Raw genomic sequence first — 25,485 nt, 5'->3', positions numbered from 1 at the left:
CGGAACATCAACCCACGGATGCCAAGGAGACAGGACATGTGGAAACCACTTTGAATAACTGTTCCTCCCTTGACAGATGTCTCTCCGAGTTCTCCAAGCTGCTTGCGCTGCCTCTGTGACGCTCTTGCGCGGCCAGGCAAGCATAAGTTAAAAGTCACTGAGTTCAATAAAATTGGTACCTGCTTTTGTAACTGTGCAGATAATAATAATTATGTACTTATTATACTCCTGCCTATTTTCCCGACAACAACAACCGTGTGAGGTGGGTCGGGCTGAGAGAGACTGACTCAAAGTCACCCAGCTAGCTTAGTAATAACTGGAGGGGGGGCGGGTTCGGGCAAACCGTTTTTTTTCCTTTCCAGAAGTCTCAGGTTCTGTAACATTGACGTTCAAACATCTTTCTGATTCGCTTTCAAAACTGAAGAATTAAAATAATGCAACAGCTTGAGATACAGTACCTTGAACAGATTAGCATTATTCCAGTGTACAAGATTAAGGCATGATAATTGGCTATACAGTAACGGACAGGGAGGTACTAATACTCATCAAAGTTTTCAAATATAAACCTGTTTTCCCATTGAAAAAGTTCCCTGTTGTCTTTTAGCATCTGTTATATTTCCTTCATAAGTTGGTAAATTCCTCCCTTTACTGCACAAATACATCAGTTCAGATCAGTCACTTTCTTGACAGCAGACAGAAATTTTGTCTTTTTGGATACTTTGGATTCTATGTTTCTGCAGGCAGTTGCAAAGTCTCATGAACAGGTACTTTTCATTAATGAAAAAAGGGTATGGTTATTACAAAGGGATAATGAAAAACACTGTTAAATTTTTTCTTTAGTCATCGCTACTGAGAAACAATTTAAACAAGCATGAGAGGCAAGGTTATAAGTGGAATAAAATCGCTTACACAGCTTCACATTTTATTAATTATATAGATTATTTTAAAAGCACTGATTTTTGTGGCTCTGTGTCATGGTTGCTAATGTTATTTAAACTTAAACTGTTTAAAAGTTTTGCTATTAAATTGTGCAATCAGGAATTTGTTTAATGCAAAAGCATTTTTTACAGCTTACTGACATTCACATGTAGATGTATTTATTCTGAAAAACAGCATACTTTAAACCGTATGTTTCACTCATACTGATTAAATAATACTTCTAACTATGTAGTACTAACACAGTACTGTAGTTCAGAAGCAAACCTTGGTCTTTGCCAAAATTATAATATAATACTATTTATATAATGAATTTGAGAGCATCCAACCTGATCTAGGTGACAGCCTGACGAAATTTCAGAAAGATGACTCCTGGCATTTTCAAGCCCTAATGGACAGAGACTTTCCAAAGAAAATCCTAAGGACTGAAGTTTGCTATTAGCTTTTGTTAGCCAGGTTGCTTATCTGCTTCTACTTTAACTGTGTAACTCATCTCATACCTAACACCGTATCTGTATATAGCTCTCAAATGTCATGTCTAGTATTTTTCAGGTGACCTGTGTGGGTCAAATAATCTGTGCTGTAATTGCAGATTCATCTGTACCAATCAAAGAGAGTATCTGTAACTCAGGGTTGAACTGTGAGTCCTTGGTGCTCTCTGAGCCTTTTTGTTTTCTTGCAGATGTTTCATTGCCAGACTAGGCAACACCACACTGAAGATGTTGCCTAGTCTGGCAATGAAACATTTGCAAGAAAACAACAAGGCTCAGAGAGCACCAAGGACTCCACAGATTCATCTGTTCATGCAAAGCGAGCTGCTTCAAAAGTAAAAATAAGGTACTGTACTCTGGAGCCTGCTGTTTTGACTGTTGAAGTAATTTCTTTCATATATATAACAAAGCTTACTGAAAAGTGAATCATGAGATTCCCCTTTAATCATTCAAGAGATTATTATCAAGAGCTAAGATACAGATGCCTTCAGGAATCTTGCCAATTATCTCTTCCCTGTGCCCTAGCTTTATAAACTAATGCTTAGTAACTCAGAAACATATCTGAACCAGCTCACTTTTATTTTGAAGTCTTTAAAATGAAAGTATGTTGTTATTCTTGTTTTAGTTATCAAAGAGTAAGTCTTATTCCCATGGTTTCTGTGCCACACCAAAATAACAGCAATCTATTATCTATTTCTGAAAGAAAAAAGGATAAAATATCAACAGCCTTAACCAACAGAGGTTTAGAGCACCAAAATACCCTGGGTAGAACAAAGTGTGAGAAAAAATACTTATCCTGATTTAATAGGCAATATCAATAAAAAAAAGGAAGAATTCTGGATGGATATAAATAGTTTAACTTCAGGCTTCAGATGTATTCAATGCTGTAACTTAATCTCTGTTCTTATTGATTGGTGGGATTTATTCAGTTTAAGCAATATTCTAAGCAATATGCTGGATGGGAGAAATTATCTTTTATTCAGTTGGTGTAGCACAGTGCTAGTATTTGTAAACTGCCTACAGGTTAGCAGCTAAAATACTTGCTTTTAACTATTAATCTATGGATAAATATCTTCACATTGTTTAAGATCTGCTAGTTTACCAGTGTTGGAATAAATAAGTCCACTTATCTGGTAGAGTGAAAAGACCTTAACATGCATGAGGTTGCTTTCCTTTTTCTGCAAAACCTAAACAGCTACTTCTTAATCAGGAAACAAAACTAATGAATGGTAATGCAAAGCTAAAAATTGCTCCAGTCTGTCACTAGGGTAGCAATTCATAGAATTAGCCTGTTTTAATTATATATTGATCCCTGGGTTAGTAACAATAAATTGCATGGACAATTCCCCATAAATTGCAAGTAAGTGTTATATTTAATGAGTGCTTATAACGAAAAAGGATACAAGTCAGTCAATGTGCTGTACTTTCATGGAGGAAATTCTCAGATATGTGGCATCTAGGAGGGAAAACTGTACATTGTCAGCATGACTTTATCTTTATTCACACTAGGCACTAGTCCTTATACTGTACTGAAAGCAAGCTCTGTAACTGATGTCCCAACCCTACTTTGTTTCTGTGCCCCAACCTTCCGACAGTTATCCTTACGTCGGATTATCCTATTCGTTTACATGTTGTCATGGGGGTAGTTTCTAGCTAACGGTACCGCGATTAGAGGAACGTGCAGACGAGCCGCTGGCGTGTAAGTATGAATTCTATGGAAACGTGCATTAGCTTGTAAATTATTTTTACAACCTTTTGACCACATCTGGCAAGTCTTTGTAATAGCCGAGAGTCATAATCCTAAAAACACTGAGACACATTTCCTAAGTATCGATTGCAACTGATTGACTGGAGGAGGGAGGACGAGAGGGCAAAAGCAGGGCCCGGCTGCAAAGCCAAAGGGCTCCCAGTCATGAAGACACTAGCCAAGCGAGCTCCTCTCCCCTGTAGCCCCAGCAGCCCATCGATCACTTTTCCACCGTACATCCCCACCACGCGAGCTTCCAAGCAGGCCGAAACTTCATTCCGCTCCCGCAGAGTCGCGCGATGCCCTTCTCGTCGCGCGAGTCTTCGCTCCCCGTCCCTCTTCATAGCGTTTAGTCACTGAACCACCTCTGCAAGGCTCGCGCTGTTGCGAGGCCGCGCTTTAATGGCACTGGCGGTGAGCTCCATCCAATCAGGTCTCGCGACTTCGGTTTTAGCGGGAAGACGAAGTGCTGCACGGGAAAGAAAGAGCGCAAAGGTGGCCCCTTCGGTTAAACTGCAGGGTGTTGGGGTTATGAGTTTTAAAAAGGCAGGCATAATTCCCTGAAGTGTCCCGGGTGAGAAATGATGACATCTTATGGCTCTCCTCCTTTTTTCCTGTCAGTGTTTAGAATCACTTCCTTCCTCAATTAATGTGAAAAAAAAAAAATCACTTGTTTTTTGCTCCCTAACAAGGTTTATGAACACATGCACACACTGTAGCTTATTTTTCTAGAATTAAGAAGACCAAACATATTTTATCCAACGCACATACTGCAATTTTTTTTTTATTTGCTTGAGTTACAGTTGGGCTTGAAGGTTTTGGATTACTCCCACAATCTGTTTTGGGTCTCTAATAAATAAAGGGGAATTCCATAAATGAAGGCATTTAATTTGAACCATGACTCCCAGAATCTGATCTGAATGCTAAAGTTCAGAGGTGGGAAACTTTAACTCTCATGTGGAAAAATAATGAAAATGTTAGGAGTGTTTCCACCTGAGGCTTTTATCATGTGATTATTCTGCCCTCATTCATGGGTCCAAACATTTGTGTCTCCCATTTATAATTCTTCAAGACTTCTTCCCAGAAAAAAAGCTGTTAAGCCAGGAAACTGTAGAAATCGAATAAACAAACAAACAGAGCCCTCTATCTGAAAGCATGCACAATTCAGGGCAGCTCAAAGACCCTAACCCAGAGAATTCCTTTTCAGGCTCCAGTCACTCTCTCTCTCAGCCCAACCTATCTCACAGGGTTGTGGGGAAAAACTGGAGGAGGGAGCTCTGCATACTCTGCCTTGAGCTCCTAAATGAAAGACAGGATATAAATCAAACCATTGAAATAAGCTTGTATTGTGGTGCTACTTAGGACAGGTAAGTGAAGAGGCTAGCTCCTTCTTAGAAAACAAGAATTAACTGCTTGTTTGTACAGGGTCCTTGTGCTTTTCTCCTGTCCTGGGGATGGAAGGAAAATATATTGTAAAATCTGCTGCCCCAATAGGAACCTTTTACTGCACCTGAGAAGAGGCTGGTAGAGTTGCTGTCCTCACATGGGTGGCACTTAGCTGCTGCAGTGGTGGCAGTGGTGCTCTCCTACAAGTGGGGAAGGAAGAGCTGGGGGGATGCCATGGTGACTGGAAGGGGGAGCCATGGGTACCAGGAAATCCTGATACTTTTGAGCCTGCTGCTTGCTCACAGGGCCTAAGCTGAATTACTGTCTCCACTTCCACTTCTCTTTCTCTGCTCCTTGAAGTGCCATGTGGCCATTCCAAGTGAGTGCTAATTAGCCTTGTTTCCTAATTATAGCTGTATATGAATTACTAAATCAGCTTTCTTTCTTTTGGCCCCTGCTTGACTCCACTCCTCCATTTTGGTCACAATTTCTCCAATGGGAGTATCAACTTAAGCATGATATTCCATGAGAAAAAGAAGGGAAGGGAAGGGAAGGGAAGGAAGAAATGCTGCTATGCAAGGTTCTGTTCTCTCCAGTAGCCAAGTCAGAAATGTCTATGAAAGCACAGAGCCCAGTGGCTGGATGGGAGGAGATGGTCCAGCAGCAGGCCAATATAATAGAATGATCTAGTCTAGAAGACAAGTAGCAACAGTAAGAACAGACCACGGAACAATGGACTGGTTTAAGATTGGGAAAGGAGTATGGCAGGGCTGTATACTCTCACCCTACCTATTCAACTTGTACACAGAACACATCATGCAACATGCTGGGCTTGAGGAATCCAAGGCTGGAGTTAAAATTGCTGGAAGAAACATTAATCTCAGATATGCAGATGATACCACTTCGATGGCTGAAAGCAAAGAGGAACTGAGGAGCCTTATGATGAAAGTGAAAGAAGAAAGTGCAAAAGCTGGCTTGCAGCTAAACCTCAAAAAAACCAAGATTATGGCAACCAGCTTGATTGATAACTGGCTAATAGAGGGAGAAAATGTAGAAGCAGTGAAAGACTTTGTATTTCTAGGTGCGAAGATTACTGCAGATGCTGACTGCAGTCAGGAAATCAGAAGACGCTTAATCCTTGGGAGAAGAGCAATGACAAATCTCGATAAAACAGTTAAGAGCAGAGACATCACACTGACAACAAAGGTCCGCATAGTTAAAGCAATGGTGTTCCCTGTAGTAACATATGGCTGCGAGAGCTGGACCATAAGGAAGGCTGAGAGAAGGAAGATCGATGCTTTTGAACTGTGGTGTTGGAGGAGAAATCTGAGAGTGCCTTGGACTGCAAGATCATACCAGTCCATCCTCCAGGAAATAAAGCCAGACTGCTCACTTGAGGGAATGATATTAAAGGCCAAACTGAAATACTTTGGCCACATAATGAGAAGACAGGACACCCTGGAGAAGATGCTGATGCTAGGGAGAGTGGAAGGCAAAAGGAAGAGGGGCCGACCAAGGGCAAGGTGGATGGATGATATTCTAGAGGTGACGGACTCGTCCCTGGGGGAGCTGGGGGTGTTGACGACCGACAGGAAGCTCTGGCGTGGGCTGGTCCATGAAGTCACGAAGAATCGGAAGCGACTAAACGAATAAACAACACAAGTCTAGAAGATCTAGTCTTCTTCCCTTTTTACATTACAATACTACTCTCCCGATCGATTATCTTAATTAAGCTTCAGCCTGCCTCAGCTATGGGCTACCACCAAAACACAAGCATTGTTGTGAGGACATGTCCTCCACAACCAGTATGTAGTCCCACAACTGTGGATGAACCACAGGTTTATCTTTCATGGTTTCTTTCCTTTCATGGTAAGGAACAATGCATTTATGGCTACTGAGTTTTGATTCCAGTTGGCTGAATCCCAAACTATTTCTTGAATTGATTTTCATCTGTGGCCATTTCTACCCTAGGAACTTATAGTGTCCTTGAGGGCCTTTCTCCCTTTGAGTTGAGGTGCTTTTCTTCCATCCTTCTGACAACAGAAATCTGTACCAGCGTGAAATTTTCTGTTCCCATTGCCAGCCCCTGCCTCTTACTTCTTTTTCAAATCACTGCTAGTTACCTGAATTCAAGGGTTTGCTGGGGTGCGAGGGGAGAGAGTTCATGTAAGCTGATTTAATTTGGGGGATTAGCTGAGCCCTTGTTAATGCAGACAAAGTCTCTGAGGTGCCCTGCAGAGACAGTATGGTCCTTGTGCCAAATCTTCCTTTCAGTAAATCTGCAAGCTCTGGTTTGCTTTGCAGATCTCCCTTCTCACATTCTTTTGCCCAGACTCCACAGTAAGGAGCCAAGGTCAACCCAGCATTGAGGCTGAATTGCTTGGCTTCTGCAGCAAGAAGTGAGGAGGCCAAAAGTATCCATTGCAGTAGTGACATCATTTTCCATGCTGTGTGTTTGAGGGATTATGTAGGAGTAGACCAGAGGGCAGCAGGTAGCAAGTCAGCTGCTCTCCCGCCACTGGCAATCCCTTGGCCTGCCAAAGGGAGACATAGAGCAGTGACAGGCTGCAGCATGCTCCAGCAACCTTGACATGCTGAAGGTGTCTTTGTAGAGTATAACCTAGATCCACCTGGCTGCTAGTGACAGCAGCAGAGGTACAGATTTGGTAGGGATGATTTCCAACTTCTCTTCCATTCCAAAACTTCTTTATGCAGCAGCAGAACCATCCTTGTTATTTATATAGAATTATGCATATTCCATAAGAGTCATAGTGGGATCTAATTTACAGAAACTTCTACAATATTTTGCAAGAAAGAATCTTTCAAGCAAACTAGCAACAAAGCCTGCCTGAATTCCTTCCAGTGACAAAGCCTAACAGATTTTATATACTTTGAGGCTTCCCTTGAAGGTGTTAAAATAGAGGGGGAAATACTATTTTTAACACTGATAAACAGAATAAATCTGTCTCACTTATGCACTGGGGGTGAGATGAAGGCCATGTAATGGAGACAAGAGAAGGAGGAGAAGGAGGAGAGGTTGCCTAGGCACATTTGTATCCTGGCTAGGTGCTACTAGAAAAAGACTTACAGAGTCATCCAACAGTCACTATGGGGATACTTTATTAATGCAGATGGGCTTTTTATTGCCAAAGCAATGGCTACGTTGCACTATAAATTACTTGTGTCAAAATGTCCTATGTCTACATTGTCACTCTTGTAAGTTGAGTAAAGGGTCAAAGTATATATATCCAGAGAGGTGTGGCTAAAATAGCCAACTTAGTAGCAACATTTCTTGTGAAAAGCATGGAAAATAAAGGATTACAGGTATTTGACAGCGTATTTCCATAGTAGGGCAAATAATAAATGGAGGAATTCATTTGAGAAGAAGATACATGGGTGAATTAAAATCCTTATTTAAATGCAATGGTCTCAATCCTATTAGCTTTTAAAATAAATCAAGATTCCAAGATCACATTTGATCTAATTTGACTTTAAATGTATTCTTTCTCATAAATTGAGTTTGAACATCATGCTAACCCATGATTTGTTAACCATGGTTTACTGACTGAATCACAATTAGCTGAGTTCATACAATACATAAATAATGATTTTAAGCCACAGTGGGTATTCATACAACATGCTAAGCCAAAATCAAACAAACTACATTATGACTTAGAATGGGACCTGAAATTGAAGACCTTTTTTTACTAGTATTCTAAACTCTGGTAAAATAAATTGCCAATGTAAATGAGGTTGCGTGGCTCCAGCTGTGTCCATAATATCTTTCTGCCCAATCCAATTATTCTTAAGGAGTGAGTGTCAGTATTTTCAGATAAAAAAATTGGTTAAAGTCTGGTCAATAATGGGGCTGGAATACCCCACTGGCTAGTGACCTGCAGGTGGAGTGTTACATTTTCTACCTTGTAGAATGTGTTTGGACAGTGCCCTGGGATCTTGTTGGCTTAAGCAAGAAAAGCTGCTTGTTTTCAGAAACTGGCATAAAATAATTTAAATTTTGGACTAGAAACAAGGTAATGCCAATGATGTGATCAAGAGAGAACACTAGTTTGCCAGAGTGTACTGAAGCTAATAGAAACTTTAACTGAGGAAAGGACACAGGATTGTTATGTAAATAAAATGGATAATTTCTATGAACTGCTGCCCTGAGGTATAGAGGGACTGAATATGGTTAGATCTTTTTAAAAGTAGAAAATATGTGCAATTTTGTTGAGGAATTGTCAGTATTTTTCAGTACACTATGCATTTAAATTTGATGAATGGACTGAATTGTTAAGGTGTTCTTAGGGGTGTGATTATCATTACATTTAGAAATATGAATATATTTAGGCTGAATAATAGAGATAGATAATCCTAACTCACACTACCCACTTAAAAATATTTTTAAAAGCAAACATCAATATATATATTTTTTCATTATATCCATTGTTAGGTCTTCTTCAAGGTAATAAACCAAAGACAGAAATTGATGTAATGCCTGAAGTATCTTCCCTTTTTACCACTGGAGGTATTAAAAGACATGTGATGGAGAAGAAGAATGGAGCTCTAAAAGTTACAAAGCTGAATACTTCTCTTGCATCTAAATTCAAAACCAAGATAATTAGTAAGTGCTAATTAAATTATAAATAATCAGGATCATATTTACAAAAATAAAGTATTTGTGAATTTCTCCAGTATACCTGAGTATGGTTACCAAAATAAATTTAGGCAAAATAAACTAAAAACAACAAAAGGCTAAGAGCTAATTTTCACTTTAACTTTCTATTCCAAGTTAAACCAAATGATGTTGGACCTATCAGATTTACTTAATTATGTGCCATCAGTTATGTGATTCTTAGCAACCATATAGATTTTCTCCAAGATGATCTGTCTACAGTCTGGTCCTTCAAGTCTTCTATCAATGCACCTTTGCCACTGTAACTGAATCTATCCACCTTGCTCCTGGTTGCCCTCTTTTTTTCTTTCTTTCCACTTTTTCCAACATTATAGACTTCTCCAGAGAGCTAGGTATTTAAATAATGTGTGCAAAATATGGTAATCTGAGCCTAGCCATTTATCCCTCAAATGAGAACTCTGGATTAATTTGTTCAGTGATCCATTTGTTTTTTTTCTTGTTTATCCATGGTATTCTCAGTCTTCTCCGCCATGAAAGTTCAAAAGCGTCAATACTCTTTCTAACCTTCTTCAAGTCCAACTTTAGCTTCCATAGAGAGTCACAAGGAAAACTGTTGCCTGCACAATTCTAATCTTTGTAGATATAGACACTTAAGCATCTAAATATATTTTCCAAGGCCTTTGTAACTACTCTACCAAATGCTAGTCTGCAGTGTATTTCTTGACTGTTGATTCCTTTACTGTTGATAGTTGCTCCTAAAAGGCTGAAGCTATCCCTCGCTTCAGTATCAAATCAAATCTTTATTATGGTCATAGATGTACATATCACTTCAAACTTTTCTTTGTCAGTTCTAAAGCTGGCTGCTGTACCTGTTGTATTAGTTTGGACTAATTGTAGTCCTATATTTTTCTGTGCTCCTTGTCTTTCAATACTAGAGGTTCCAGATAATTTGCATTTTCAGCTATCAGAATAGTGTCATCAGCATAGCACGGATCATTGATTTTTCTTCCCCCAGTTTTAAAACTTCACTCATCTTCTTCCAACCTAGCTTCCCTCAATATATATTCATCATATAAGTTGAATAAATAAATATACAGCCTTGTCCCGGTCCTTTGTTGATTTGCAACCAGTCTGTTTCACTGTGTTCCATCCAAACTGTAGCTTCCTGGACTGTGTATATATTTTGCCTGAGGACAATGAGATGTTTTGGGATTTTCATTTTCCTAAGCACATCCCACAGTAAGTGACACAATCAAGAGGCCTTTCTATAATTAATGGAGCATATATTGACTCGTTCTTGGTATTCTTTGACATCATCAGTAATATATATTGTTCTACATCCTTTTCTAAAGCCAGCTTGAACATCTGGCCATCCCTTTGCATGTAGGACTCTAATATGTATTCAATGATCATAAGCATTATTTTGCTAGCATGTGAAATTAAGGCTATTGTACAATAGTTTGCACAGTATGTTAAGTCTCTTTTCTTTGGTAATTATATATAGACTGACATCTTCCAATCTGCTGGCCACTCCGTGGCTCTCCAGATTTGTTGGCATCGTTTGGTTAGAAACCTTATAGATTCTTCTTCTTCACTTGCCATATTTCTATAGATATTCCATCAAGATCTGTAGCCTTCTGACTTGGTAATGACCAAAGTGCTGATCTAACTACATCTTCTAATATTAGAGATTCTTGTAAATAGGGAATACCTTCTATTTTGGATGTTGACATTGTACTGTACATAATTTCAGTATACTCCTTCCATCTTTGTTTAACCTTTGAATCAGTTACTATCCGTCCACTGACATCCTTTAGCATACCAATTCAAGATTGGAACCTCCTTCTGAGTTAGGAGGTCTTTTTGTCTGTTTCTATCTTACAGATGTTATTGTAATATTTCTTCTTTCATAACAGCTGTCTGAAATTCTTTATTCTTCCCTGAGATAGTTCTTTCTTGGCTTTAGCTTCTCTTCTTTTGGCAATTTCTACCATCTATTCTGATATCTAGTTCTTTCTTCTGTTTCTTCATTTTTGGCAATCTCTTTTCACATTCTAACTTTGTTTTCATTCTACAGTTCCTCTGATTCCCTATCAGTGAGGTTCAGAACTTCAATGTGATTCCCCATTGTCATGACCCCGTTGCAAGGCACACAAGAGCCTCACAACGTGGATCATGATCATCAGGAAAGAGAGGAAGGATCACAATCAAATCAATGCTCAGATAATCACCCAAGCATCCACACCCATGAACTGATCTACAGCTTAATAGAAGGATATCACTAGGTAATCCAGATAAGCATCAATGACACAGGAGAACTCAAGCCTTGTGCCCCGGAGGACGCACCTGCAACCAGAGGACAAAGACGGCAGCCGAGAAAACTCCCAGACACCTATCACAAATCACATCAACACCTAAATCGCCCGTCCGGTCAGAGGAGTGGGGACAATGGACGGTGGAGGAGCACGGGGTCCGGCAAGAGGGTATAAACAGGGTACCGTGCCACCACGCCTCCATTCCCGTTTTTCTCTCTGTCAGCACCATTTCAATAAACCGGAAATCCTTAATCCCCATTAAGTGAGTCCGTGTCTTATTCGGAGCGAGGCTGGCCCTGACACCCATGTTCTCTTTGAAAATGGTGGGTATATGCTCAAGATTGTATCATGGACACTGATTGCCTTTGTTCTTCTACTTTAGCTTGACTTAGAATTCACATGCAGTACTGTGTAAAAGTTTTAGGCAGGTGTGAAAAAATGCTGTAAAGTAAGAATGCTTTCAAAAATACATATTGTAATTGTTTATGTTTATCAATTTACAAAATGCAAAGTGAGCGAACAGAAGAAAAATCTAAATCAAATCAATATTTGGTGTGACTACCCTTTGCCTTCAAAACAGCATCAATTCTTCTAGGTACACTTGCACACAGTTTTCACTCACTTTGCATTTTGTAAATTGATAAACATAAACAATTACAAAATGTATTTTTGAAAGCATTCTTGTTTTATAGCATTTTTTCACACCTGCCTAAAACTTTTGCACAGTACTGTATGAGTAGCTTGTGATCTGTTCCACAGTCAGCCCCTGGCCATATATTTGCTATTATAACTGAGTTCTTTCATTTCCTTCTACCAATAATATATTGTAGTCAATTTGATTTCTGTGTATTCCATCTGGTGATGTCCATGTATATAGGCATCATTTTGGTTGTTGGAAGACTGTTTTAGCAATGAAGAAATAATTTGATTGCAGAAATTGGTAAGTCATTCTCTGGCTTCATTTTGGTTTCCTAAGCTTTATACTACTTAATATTTCCAACTTTGTGGACAATATAGTAAGTTTAGAAAACAAAACATGGTCTATGTCATCATTATTCAAACTGCTTTTGAGGATTTGTGGAATGGAGGTAGTGGCAGTATGAAAGTGCCCTTATTTTCTCTTTTCATTTTATTCAGGCAACTCCTCACTTTTTAAAAGTTCTTTGAAATGTAATAATAAGGCATTGGCCATGGCCCTCAGTAAGGAGAAGGAAAATTCTCGGCGGCTGAAAAATGAAAAGCTATTATTACAAAAAGAATTGGATGGGCTGAACTTGCAAAATGTCTTACTTCGCCAAAAGCTAAGTTACTTGGTACATTCTAAAAAGTAAACAATGGGATCTAATATTTGATTCACTTCTTAAGAATATAAAACTAATAGAAAATATCCAATTATTCCTTCCTATTAAAAGAATAGCTTATGTCAGTAAAATGTGCAGGGGGCAGTTTTACTTTTCTTTGCAATTCCCTGAATGTCCTCAGAATCTGATCTGTTGAGTTTATTTAATTATTAGATTTATATTCTGCCTTTTGTATAGATGCTGAAGGTGGTGTACATGGTATTCATTCTTTGTCAGCCCAAGATAGGCCAGGTCAGGGACAGACAACGCAAGGATTATAGGAATGCTGCTTAATTGTTGTAGGGTGTAATAACAGAATCTTCAAAGCCTTCCGGAGTTTCTCTTTGCCTCCTCTTATATCAAACAGAATCAAAGGAAGGTTATTCTGAGTTTCTTTCTCATGCCTTCTTTTTTCCCAGAACTCAGTTACAGTATCTTTTATTTTCCCTTAACTGTTTCTGCATAACTTCTTCAACATCCTTCTACTCTCCTCCTACTTTTTCCCCATAACAACAACCATGTGAGGTAGGTTGGGCTAAATGAAAGTGTCTGCCTCAAAATCACCCAGTGAACTTCTATGACTAAAGGTGGACTAAGGTCTCCTGTTCTTAATCCAACATCTTGACCACTACACCATGCTGGCTATCTTGAGTTGAGAGATCCTCCAGAGAAGGAAATGATGAAAATTCCTTATTGAATAATTGGAGGTCTAAAGCACAAGGGATAGTTTCACTCCAATGAAAAATAATATTTAAGTATTTATAAAATAAGCATCTATTTGTCTTTATCTTGCTTGTAAGCATGCATAGAAACTGACAGCATGCATAAATAATCCATTTAATCAATTACTAATTCCACCAACCAGCATTTACCAAGAAGGAATGCCTCTCTCTTTTGTTTACAAATAGATAATAGGAACTTCTGTCAATTTTCTGTCAGTTTTCTAACTTGTCATAAACAGTGTCCTCACTGTGCAACACAGTTTGGAATTCAACTAACTGGTAAATCTGTGTCTTATATGAAATATTGTATTACATATAAAAAAGAAGAAGAAAAATGTTTCATGTTAGAGAAATGACTAGAACTAATAATTTTGATATTTTCTTTTTTTCATTGACTCTTTCCTAAATTTTCTAAAATAATCATTTAGGGAGTTGGTTTAGGTAAAATCTTATGCTCATTGTCTAATAATTGAGAGGCTATGAGATTTACCAGAAATTTGCTCTGATGACAGAATGCCAAATATGCTGTACCATGGCAGATTCATCAACCAAATGTTTCATGTATCATTGGCAGATCCAACAATGTATGAGATATGTTGGCCAATTGACAACCCCCCTCCCCCAATTCTTGTAACAGAGGGAAACTTTTTAAAAAATTCATCCACATTGCCATGTTTATACTATCTGATTTGAAAGGATGAGGGGAAACTGGAAGGGGTAGATTGGATGAAGTGTTTCCCAAGGTTTTGGTCTATCACCAGTTTTTTATACCAAGTGTACAATTTTTTTATCGTGTGTTTTTTCAATCCCATTCTGAATGCACATTGGACATAGCAGACATTTTGCTGATGTAGCTGAGGCATATCTTCATAATGATAATAATAATGTGAATATAGATTTGCTGTGCTTCCCTAGATCAAATATATTAGGTCTCAACACTGATTCTTTTTCTGTCCTAACAATAAGAAATTTTTAAAAATCAACCATTTTTCTTACTCACTTTGGCTGCATAAAAGAAAATGTATTTTATATTTAATATTTTTATTCTTTTTAATGCACAGAACAAAACTCTAAAAGAAATTCAAGCATTCATGAATAATAATATTTTAACTGCAATTGAAATAAGCACCTTTTCTGAGGTATGTGTCAGCTGTATGACTGTTATATCATAGACCCAAGCAGGATAGCTATTATGTCTGTTTGTTATTCATCATTACAGTTCTTAGTTTTATTTGATTTTTAAAGATTTTTTTTTTATCCTGCCTTTATTATTTTTATAAAGAAATTTTTCAGAGATTTTCAGAAATTACTCTTGAGATCTGGTGAAAATACAAGAAAAAAGTATTAAATAAAATAATCAGAGTCCTGTCTACATGATATATTTATACAGACATCTATTCAGAACTACCTGCATTATTTATTATTACTTATTTAAATTCACTGGCTGCCCATCTCCAGTTGTCTCTGGGCAGCACACATAACTAAAAGAGACATAAAAACAGATAAGAATATTAAATCAACAGACATCCCAGTCTAACATGCTTTAGTAACAAAATCCACAAAACAAACAAGAGCCATTAAAAAAATAACAACCGCAGGCCTGGAACCAAAGCCAGGTTTTCAAAGCTTTCCGGAACCCTAGGAAAGAGGGTGCCATCCTTACCTCAGGGGGGATGCAGTTGTTCAAATTAATTTTTTTTAATAGGAGTAAAAATATACTTAGTTTATAAAATAATGAGTATGAATTAAATATTTTTCTAATAGATAAGCACTATGCATATTGGTATGTTTGTGTGCTTTATATTTCCTAGCCAAAAGCTGCAAACATTTGAAACTTAAACAGGTAGTCTTCATTTAGCAACTGCATTTGGTTCCGGCAAAATGGTCACTAAGTGACATGGTCACTAAGCAAACCACATGACTGAGAAGCTGTGAAGATCGCTGGTTGCTACTGTCTCATTTAAATAAAGTTCTCTTTTGCAACAATGCCAGCGTTACTCTTATTCCAGCATGCGTTGTTGTCAGGTGCAGAAATTTGGGTGTAAGAGTGCACATTGGTCAGAAAATGGTTTTTTAACTACCATTTACTACCGTTTATTACTGTCATATTTATGAATGGTCACTATCCAAGGCAGTTGCTAAATGAGGACTACTTGTATTATAGAATGTGCTTACAGTACTGATTAATATTCCCTTGGAAAAAATCCTCACAATCTATACACTAGATGTATAAACGTCCTCACAGGCTTCTTGCACCTTCTGACTTTTCTCATTAAAAATTAAAACGTTAAATGTTTTAGTTTAAAAAATTAAAAGCTAGCTTTTAACAAAGAAAAATGCCAGCCTTCAGCATGATCTTTATTTCCAAAGGTGCTTCTCTGCCTGAAATGGTGTATTTTTAGAGAATGAATGGGTAACTGCAGTTTTTCTGTGCCCACATAGCCAGAAAAATGGCAGAAGATAAGTTGGAGTAGTAGAGAGCAGATATGAGGAGTGGATGTTCCACTTTGCAAGAGCATCCACAACCACAGCAGCCATTTTGCAAGACTACTCATAAACACAAGTCTCAGAATTCCAAGCCATGAAAACTTGGGAATCCCAGGAATATATTGACTTATTTTTCCTTTGAATAGTGTATTCCAAAACCTGTAACAATGGATGATGCTCAATGCAGCAATTCTGGTCATGAATCCAATCTTTCAAATCATCAAGTAAGGTAATATTTGAGTTTAATTATTAAACTAGATAAAAATCAGAACAGAAAACAGAAGAATCTGCCAATTCAACCAACAGTGAAGAGCTGCTTCAGAAACAGTTTCTGAGCTTTATTTTGTACTCAGAAAAAAAAAAGTGTATTCTTGACTCCAAAAGATACATAGCCAATATATGAGTTACTGTTAGATCAGAAAATTTATGAAATTATCACTTGTTTTTATTTTGCTAGCGCATCACAATTTATATTGCTGTCCATGTAGCACATCTAATTTAATGGATTTAAATGAAATATTTTAAAGTTTGGGTCTTATTTTCTCTATGTTGTATGCGGGTATGTTTATAGAATATGATATGCTGTTAACAGAATATCTTTGTACTCTTGCTCAAAGCAGCATACAATACTACCTAAATTATGGGCCTTTATTCCATTCTTTTTTTAAAATGTAACTTGAAGCACAATTCATCATGCGATCAAAATTTGTTTTTTATTTTTTAATATTTATATTAATGAATATTATTCACTCTTAGTAACTCTCCTTTCCTTTTCCTTTCAGACCTACTGAGCAAAATTTGATCACTCCTCATATTGTAGAAACTGATGGGGGGAAAAAAAGGAACTTCTTTGTATGTGACACAGATGACCCTTTTAAGCAGATATCTGTACTATCAAAAGAAATTGCAGCTGATCAAATAAACATTCAGATATTAGACCCTAAGCAAATGCCAAAACCAAGTGAAATAAATAAAGTGGAAAAAGAATTTGCCACAAATACATTTCCAGAAGGTATACTGTATTAATTTTTATGCAGTAGAGAAGGGTATCATCCACTATATGGTGCCAGGTAGGTAGGTAGGTAGGTAGGTAGGTAGGTAGGCAGGCAGGCAGGCAGGTAGGTAGGTAGATCCTTCCAAATTCATCCCAAATTATCATCAGACTCCTCAGATGAGATTTACTGAGAGAGACTGGGACAATTGACAAATAGAATTAAAGTCCTCAATGCTCCAAATGTCTACCATCAGATGATGTTTGGGAAGAAAGCACAGACCTTATCTCCAGAACTCAAAACGAACAAAGACAATAATGAAAGATAGCACATCCTGTGGAATAATTCAACATTTAGAATTTGTTCTCTTGGTTAGCTAGATTCAGAAGCCAAAAACCATAGAAACTTTAGAGGGAAAGAAAATAAAAATCATATAAGGAAAACAATTGGCAGTTGGTAAAAAGGAAATTATACTGCTTCAAATGTAATCTTCAGAGAAGCTCTAATAATATGACTCATTTATTTGGCATTTTAACAAATGATTGAAATACATGTATTTTTAGACAGGCCTTGAAATATCAATGGAAAAAAATGGACCAGTTTTAGGAATTGACTCATTAAAGTTAATGCAACTTTTAAAGTAACTGCAACTCTTGTTTCAATTATAAACTGCTTCGAGATTTTTTTAATGGGAAGCAATATAGAAATCTAGAAAAAAATAAAATAATGAATACCAGAGAGAGAATGTGCCAGCACAGTATCCAGAGCACTTCTTCCTAATCAATTTTATACATAGCCCTAGTGAATACTTCTGCGAAGGTCTACAAGCCAGTCAAATACTGCATTGTGATTAGTACTGAAAGTAGATTTCATTTGTTCTATAGCAATATAAAATCAATGTTAGATATATTAAAATAAAACTTAAACATTTTAAATAGTTTTCTTGATTTTGCTTTTCAGAAAAGCAATCCCATATGGAACAAATCTCCAATAGTACCTTTCTAGATTATGCATCATCTACAGATGAATATGAAAGACAATCAAAAGGACATAATAGTCCCTTTCCAATCCATGGATATATAACCGAAAGAAAGAAACAAATGTGCGTTTCAAGTATTCACCCTGTTCTAAACAATTTTGATACCAAAAAAGACAGAAATTGCATATTGCATTTTTACACAGCCAAAGTTTACACTAATAATGATATAGGTAATCAGAGAGCCCCAAATGTTTCGCATATTGAATTGACTTCCCAGCCTAACAATAAGCCTATTCACATAAATAAAGAAGATTTAATAAAAAGTCAAAAATCAGAGGAAACTATATACGATACTGAAATGGAATTAACTGCAAGTGAATTGGGTGAAATAGTCATAATTAAATCTAGAGATAAGAAAGTTAATAAGGTTAAAGCTGACAAAATTTCAGGAAGTTTAAGAAAAGTAAAATTTGCAAGTACAGAAAAACAGATTAAAAATAAATTTAGCAGTAAACCAAAAAAAAGTAATGAAAATATTCCAAAACCCATCCAAACCATTAAACCAAAAAAACAGTTACTGCTGAAAGAAGAATTGTTTGAAAAGACAACAGCTTTGGAAGTGAAACTGAAAAACAACAATGAACAAGATGTTGGGGAAGATAATAAAGACAGTAACAAAAATTGCAAACACCTGCGTTTGGTAGATCTCAAGTGTCAGCTGCAAACTACTAATATTTTAGAAACAGAAAAAGAGGAAAAAATAATTTCTGAAACAGAGGGTTTAGTCAGGCAGAATCCAGGAGAAAATTTGGAAGTATCTACTGAACACAATACACTATTAGAAGGTAGTAATGTTGAAAGTTTGCTACCAACAGCAAGCCACATAATGGGTGTTCAAGAGACTTTAGCTGTAAATGAGAGTTATCCTGTTACCTCCAAAATCAGCAAAGCAAACTACTGTGAAATAGAAAACATGCAATATTTAAGAAGAAATTTGAAAGGATGCAGATCAAAGGAATACAGATATGACTGCCAAACAAAACAAGGTCAAAGAACCAGTATAAAAAACAGATGCAGCAGCAAAGAAGGTACTTCCAAATACAGCATAATAGAAAAAGGTGCTTTAAATGTTTCAAAGCTAGATCAAATTAATGAAGACATTTTACAAAGTGATAAAAGAAGAATTTTTGCAAAAGCTAGCCGGAAGACAAATATTATATATCCAGGTTCTCTTAATCAGAAAAAAATGTACATGAAACAGAAATTACACAATGAAAAATTATATGATGAAAATATTCCACATAAGCCATCTGAAGACAGAGGAAGAATTTTCAGTGTTCAGAGAGTAAATTCATGCTCCATAAAAGATGCTGAAATTTCTATTGAAACATTACATGAAAAAGAAGGTTCCACATCAAAGCCAAGCAGAAAAACTTACTTTGTTTGCACACATGATCAAAATAAAAGGGAGACTATCCCCATTCTGAATAACTCTGAGAGATATTATCAAGAAGAAAATGATTGTGTTTCTACAGAGAAGGCGGACATAACTTACGAAGAATCATGCAACAGAGAGCCAGTGCAAGATTCTGGTATGTGTAACCCTAATTGGGATGAAGTTTATTTATTTATTTATTTATTTATCAGATTTGTCGCCACCCATCTCCTCCCATCAGAGGGACTCTGGGTGGTTTACAATAAAATAATCAATAAAACAATAAACATACAATATAATTACAATATATAAAAATACAGTATATAATAATAAATATAGGGAAGAATAAAATCCAGATGGCAAATGATCTAATTCAGTCCTTGCGTGGGATGAGCACTTAGGGCACTAGCCATCCCCAAACATGATGACTCCCCTCCCCGCCCCAAGCCAGGTGGCAGAGCCAGGTCTTCAGGGACTTCCGGAAGGTCAGGAGAGAAGAGGCTAACCTCACCTCCGTGGGCAAGATGTTCCAGAGGGTGGGAGCTACTGCAGAGAAGGCCCGCCTCCTGGACCCCACCAGACGGCATTCTCTTACCAACAGGGTCTGCAACATGCCCTCTCTGCCTGACTGGGTGGGACCGGTTGTTATAATGGGGATGAGGCAGTCCCTCAGGTAACCCATGCCATCTATGGCTTTAAAGATAGTAACCAACACCTTGAATTGGACCCGGAAGCAAACTGGTACCCAGTGCAGCTCACGTACTAGAGGTGTTACATGTGCCCTTCTAGGGGCACCAAAGATAGCCCACGTCGCTGTATTCTGGACCAGCTGTAGCTTCCAGATACTCTTCAAGGGTATCCCCATGTAGAGCTGGTCTGAAACTCAAAAACCCTCCCAGAACTGAATTATTGCCATCATATACAAAAAAGGTGTATTAGCATCTTACTTACTTATTTTCATTTTCTTAATGGGTATTGCAATTCTAAGAATGCATGATACAAAAGAGTCAGGTAAAAAATGCCTCTCCAGAGAAATAGCACAAACAGGACTGTTGTTGCAGATTTTTGCTCTAGATGATAGATACATGTTCCGTATAATAACTGGAATCATGGAGTTAGGTATAGTGGTCCCTGTGCTTCGAACATTAGATCATTTTTGGTTTCTTTAGTATCCAGAATCATTTGAGTTATGCATAGTAAAGGTACCCCTCCACACATGTGAGCTGCATTCGCTACCAACCTTATAAGATGCCCTCCCATACATGTCAGAGACTGTAAGTCTTGCTTGTATTCCATGGCCTTCACCCTAGGTGTCAATTTATTGTTCTACAGTTAGTGCATCTGACAAGTGAAAACACTGTAATACATCAGGCACTGGTCCTCATGAAAGCTTATGTATAGTAAATCTCTTCATGTTTCAAAATATCGCAAAAATACTCTTTTTGGTCTAGTCATTGACTGAAATGAAGTGATATGAATTAATTGATTAAAAGGTCTTTTTGTTTTTGAGTTTGCTGTAGTGAAAACCTAAGAGACTTACATAGACTTAGGTCTTCCTATGCTCTACAGCACAGTGGGCAACATGCTTTCACCAATGAGTTTGGCCAGAGTAGGGAGGTAAATTGATGAAGAGTAAGATTCTGAAACATCTCAAAGTTTGCTTCAAAGTTATGGTTGCTTCAAAGGCCTCCCTGTGCATCCAAACAGAGATGATCCCATATATCATGGTTGAGCAAGATTGGAACCTAAGTCTCCCTAATTTGTCTGACACAGTATCCTCTACAGCATAATATTTAAAAAAAACACATTTAAGATTATTTTTTAAAAATCCAAAAATATTTCTAATTAGTGACTTAAGTGTTATTGCATTCACAGGGAACAAGCCTCTTCAAGAACTGACAAATATTGGCATAAATTCACATCCCAAATCCAAGAAAGATACCGAAGAACATTTTGTACCACCTATTAGACGCAGACGAGCAACAGTTTGCTACAAAGAACCCAGTATCAAAAGGTTTAAATGAGATTTTCTTCCCTCCTGTTTTTGGAAAAATAAATTCTCCCTTCATTGAGCTTGATTTCTGGTAACTACAGACATATCCAAGTAGAGGGCTTTTTTTTTATCCAACAATGTGGTTTCTGCAATTATTTACTGAGTAGATATTTATAATGAATGGACTTCTGACTTTTTGCTACTATATCCATGCCTGAAGTGCACTGAGAATTTCAACTATTCCCGTGAACCTTGTTGTATTTATTTTGTTAGAATTATATAGATCTATAGTGAGAACCTCTTCCCAAAGAAAGAATAAAAATAAAAGGATAGGAAGAGGTGAAAGGAAAGAGGTCTGCATGGAACAGTTTCTCCAGCTATAAGAAAAATAAGCCCAACCTAAAACAAGGTTCACTGGAATAGGTTGAAATTCCCAGTGCATTTCAGGCATGAGCAATGGATATAGTAGCAAAAAGTCAGAAGAAATACATTTTACAAGATTTTTCAAGTTGCTTTTATTACCACTATGGTTGGCTAACTTCAGTGCGGCTATTACAATTACTTCCCATGCTGCACTGCTTTTTTATGCTAGACGTGTGCAGTTTTTTCAGCTAGAGACCGCACTTCCTCTTTCTGTCCCATTTGATAGCTGAACTGGACATAGATGGAGCTATGTCACCAGACTGGATGGGCTGACCTCTCAATTTTTTAGACTTTTGGGGGATTTAAAGTAAAAATCAATTATTTCTTTGCAGTAGAAATCCAATACCTAAATATACTACTATGCTTGGAGCTTTTTCCAGATGATTCCATTTACTAGAGCAGGTATACCTAATCCTTTGGGCCAGTGGACACATTCGGAGTGTCATAAGTACTCAGAGAAAATGGCTGCCATGAGGGCTTGCACATTCGTTCACAGAATGTGGCCAATGACAAAACATCCATTTATCAGAAGGTAAATGAGTGAGATTGCTCCCTACCTGCCCCTTTCTAGTCCTCCAGAATACTTATCTCACTGCTTCAGTCATGGTGCACATAACAAGGAGGGTGCAGCCCAAGAAGCGGGGAAAAATCAGTCTCTGTAATTGACAAGCGAGGTACTTGGGCTAAGACAGGGGTCCCCAACCTCCAGGCCACGGACCGGTACCAGTCCGTGGCCTGTTAGGAACCAGGCCACACAGCAGGAGGTGAGCGGTGGGCGAGCGAGCAAATTTACAGCCGCTCCCCATCGCTCACATTACCGCCTGAGCTCCGCCTCCTGTCAGAGAAAGCAAGCCCATTGGCTGCTATCTCCAAACGGTGCGAAGAAAAAAGAATAAAATGTTGGGAAAAAGAGGAAGCGCTTGAATCATCCTGAAACCATCCCCCCTCCCCCCGGTCCATGGAAAAATTGTCTTCCACAAAACCAGTCCCTGGTGCCAAAAAGGTTGGGAACTGCTGGGCTAAGAGAATGACTTGCCCAAACCGCACAGGAAGAGAAAGCTTGTGAGATACTGAAAAAGCCGGACAATATTTGATTTTAAGGCTATGCCTGTCAGACTGAGGACATGAGGATAAAAAGGAGGACATGTCCTCCTTTTGTGGAACATCTGGTAACCCTAGGCCTGCAGTATGAAGAATTAACATGCAGTTCATTTAATGATAGACATTCTATAAACTTTAACATTTATCAATATTAGTTACACTGTATGATTGTTCATCGATTTCAAACCCAATTGTGATTTAATCATTTTGTTTTGTAGCAAATTGAGGAGAGGAGAGGATGTCACAAAGGATATATTTCATAATTCTCCAGTCTTCAAAGTTAAAAATAAGCAAAGTTTCAAGAGTAAATCCAGATTAATCTAAAGGAAATATACAGAAAACAATGATTTCAATGAATACTCTACCTGTCAAACAGATTTTATCTTTCTTTCTTAACAATTTCACTTATTTTATTTTCCTTTGATTGTTCTCTTTAATCTCTCACTAAGTTTAAGAATGAAATGAGCAAAGTTAAACTGTATTGGAAAACATTTTATTATTAATACAAATTTAAACATAGCATTTCCTGAATTAAAATGAATTTAAAAGTTATAAATTGTAAGTAAAATAAAAATGAAAATGAAAACAGTTGTAAGTGAATAAAAATGGTTTCAGAACAATGCCACATAGTTGTTTGGGGTTTTTCTACTCCCGTAGATATTAGGAAAATCACAGCCTAGATCTATTCTTAGAAATAGCAGCTATGGATCAAGTATCGCAGGAAACCTTCTTGCAACCATGCTTTCTTAGCTTTATTTTTGAGAAGTTGCATCAGGGTAGAGGGTTGCTTAACAATGGTTGTGTTGAGCTGAAGCCTGTTTTACCCCATTCAGACCCCTATAGCCTCCAGGTGCTTGGAAAGCCCTTAATGACATCACTTGTTCAGCCAGGGATAGAAATTATAGCTGAGTATCATCAGCACCGGTGGTTCGAATCCGCGTGACGGGGTGAGCTCCTGTTGCTAGTCCCAGCTCCTGCCAACCTAGCAGTTCGAAAACATGCAAATGTGAGTAGATTAATAGGTACCGCTTTGGCAGGCAGGTAACGGCGTTCCGTGTAGTCATGCCGGCCACATGACCACGGAGGAAGTGTCTACGGACAAACGCCGGCTCTTCGGCTTTGAAACCGAGATGAGCACTGCCCCCTAGAGTCAGACACGACTGGACTTAACGTCAAGGGAAACCTTTACCTTTACCTATCATCAGCACAGGATGATACTTTATCCCATCTCAATGGATAACCTCACCCAGTGGCTTCATGCAGAATATAGATAGGAGCAGTGAAAGCCTGTAGGCCTGAGGAACTCCCCAGAATGGAAGTCTAAGGATAAATCTCTCCCCTTCTCCTAACACTGTTTGGAATCAACACCAGAGGAAAGAGGAGAACCACTGTAACTCTCTGTCCCCCACCCCACCCCACAACCTTGAGAGTCAGAAAGATATCATGATTGGGTGGTATCAAATGCCACTGAGAGATCAAGGAGGGCAAGGATGGATAGTGATTGGCTAGTCTGTGGTCAATGTGTTTCAACTACTGTTTCATTTGTTGGTCCAAGATAAGGTACATTTTAGTAAGTAAACGTACTGTGATTTAAAAAATATCTGCTGAAAAAGAACTGTCAAGAACAACACCACCTGAAAATTTTTTGGAACTATCTTTGGAACTTAAACTATTATATCTCAGAGTCTTTTGTCATTATGAATCCTTTGTTATTCACCCTTGGGATAGTGATATGTTGTCTTAATTAGGGCTGTCTTGGCAGTACTGTGTAATTAAATATATTGTCATCATTTTGGGGGAGGGAGGATGTTTTGTCTACCTTTCCTGATAAGATTACGAACACCTGTGTGGGAATCTACCCATGACTGATCAAGGATTATCTAGTCATATGAACACACTTCCCTCTAAGGGGACAAAGAATGCACAATAAAGTTTAAACACCATGTTTCTGGTGGCTTAAACAGGAAAAACTAGTTATTTTCCAGAAAATAAGGATTAGTGTAAGACTGTGCAGTGGCTAGAGGGTGGAAGTCCTGTAATCTAGGAACAATAACTGCTGGAAGAAGGGAGGGAAGGAGGGTTGTCCTCCTTTTTGCCCTCATGTCCTGTGTCTGGCAGGCATAGCCTTAAAATTAAATATGGTTTGGCTTTTTGAGAGCTTTTGTGTGGTTTTTTGGGGGGGGGGATTGTTTTCACATTTCACATGTCGTACAAATGTTCATGTATTGTGACCTTGTAGATTGTCTGCTTCTTTTTTTCCCTAGTCTGTCAACAGATTTGACAGCCCAGATTTTCATTTATGGCCTGATTCCAGCAATCGGCTTCAATCTGGCCACTTCAAATCTGTGATCTGTGTGTGTGTGTGTGCGTGAGAGAGAGAGAGAGAGAGAGAGAGAGTCAGTCTTGACTCCTGGCGACTGCCTGGACAAGTCCCTGCAGTTTTCTGTGGGCTTCATGCCCAACGTGGGACTAGAATTCACGGGCTCCTGGTTTCTAGCCTGATGC

General features: G+C 38.0%; 2 protein-coding genes across 2 annotated transcripts in view; one reads left to right on the top strand and one right to left on the bottom strand.

Moving 5' to 3' along the window:
* CLK1 (CDC like kinase 1) overlaps positions 1 to 25,485 on the bottom strand; it is a 280,468-nt gene that overhangs the window by 122,694 nt on the left and 132,289 nt on the right. The window lies entirely within an intron of this gene.
* SGO2 (shugoshin 2) lies at positions 77 to 23,584 on the top strand. The gene is made up of 11 exons (XM_063304287.1): positions 77 to 136; positions 741 to 764; positions 3,549 to 3,669; positions 9,011 to 9,181; positions 12,646 to 12,821; positions 14,632 to 14,709; positions 16,204 to 16,286; positions 16,840 to 17,069; positions 18,010 to 19,620; positions 21,339 to 21,477; positions 23,199 to 23,584. The coding sequence occupies exons 1-11, from the start codon at positions 77 to 79 to the stop codon at positions 23,302 to 23,304; spliced, it is 2,799 nt and encodes a 932-aa protein (XP_063160357.1). The 3' UTR covers positions 23,305 to 23,584.

Source organism: Candoia aspera, chromosome 1 (assembly GCF_035149785.1).
Source record: "Candoia aspera isolate rCanAsp1 chromosome 1, rCanAsp1.hap2, whole genome shotgun sequence".
Lineage (NCBI taxonomy): Eukaryota > Metazoa > Chordata > Lepidosauria > Squamata > Boidae > Candoia > Candoia aspera.
This window is presented reverse-complemented; position numbering and strand designations above follow the sequence as displayed.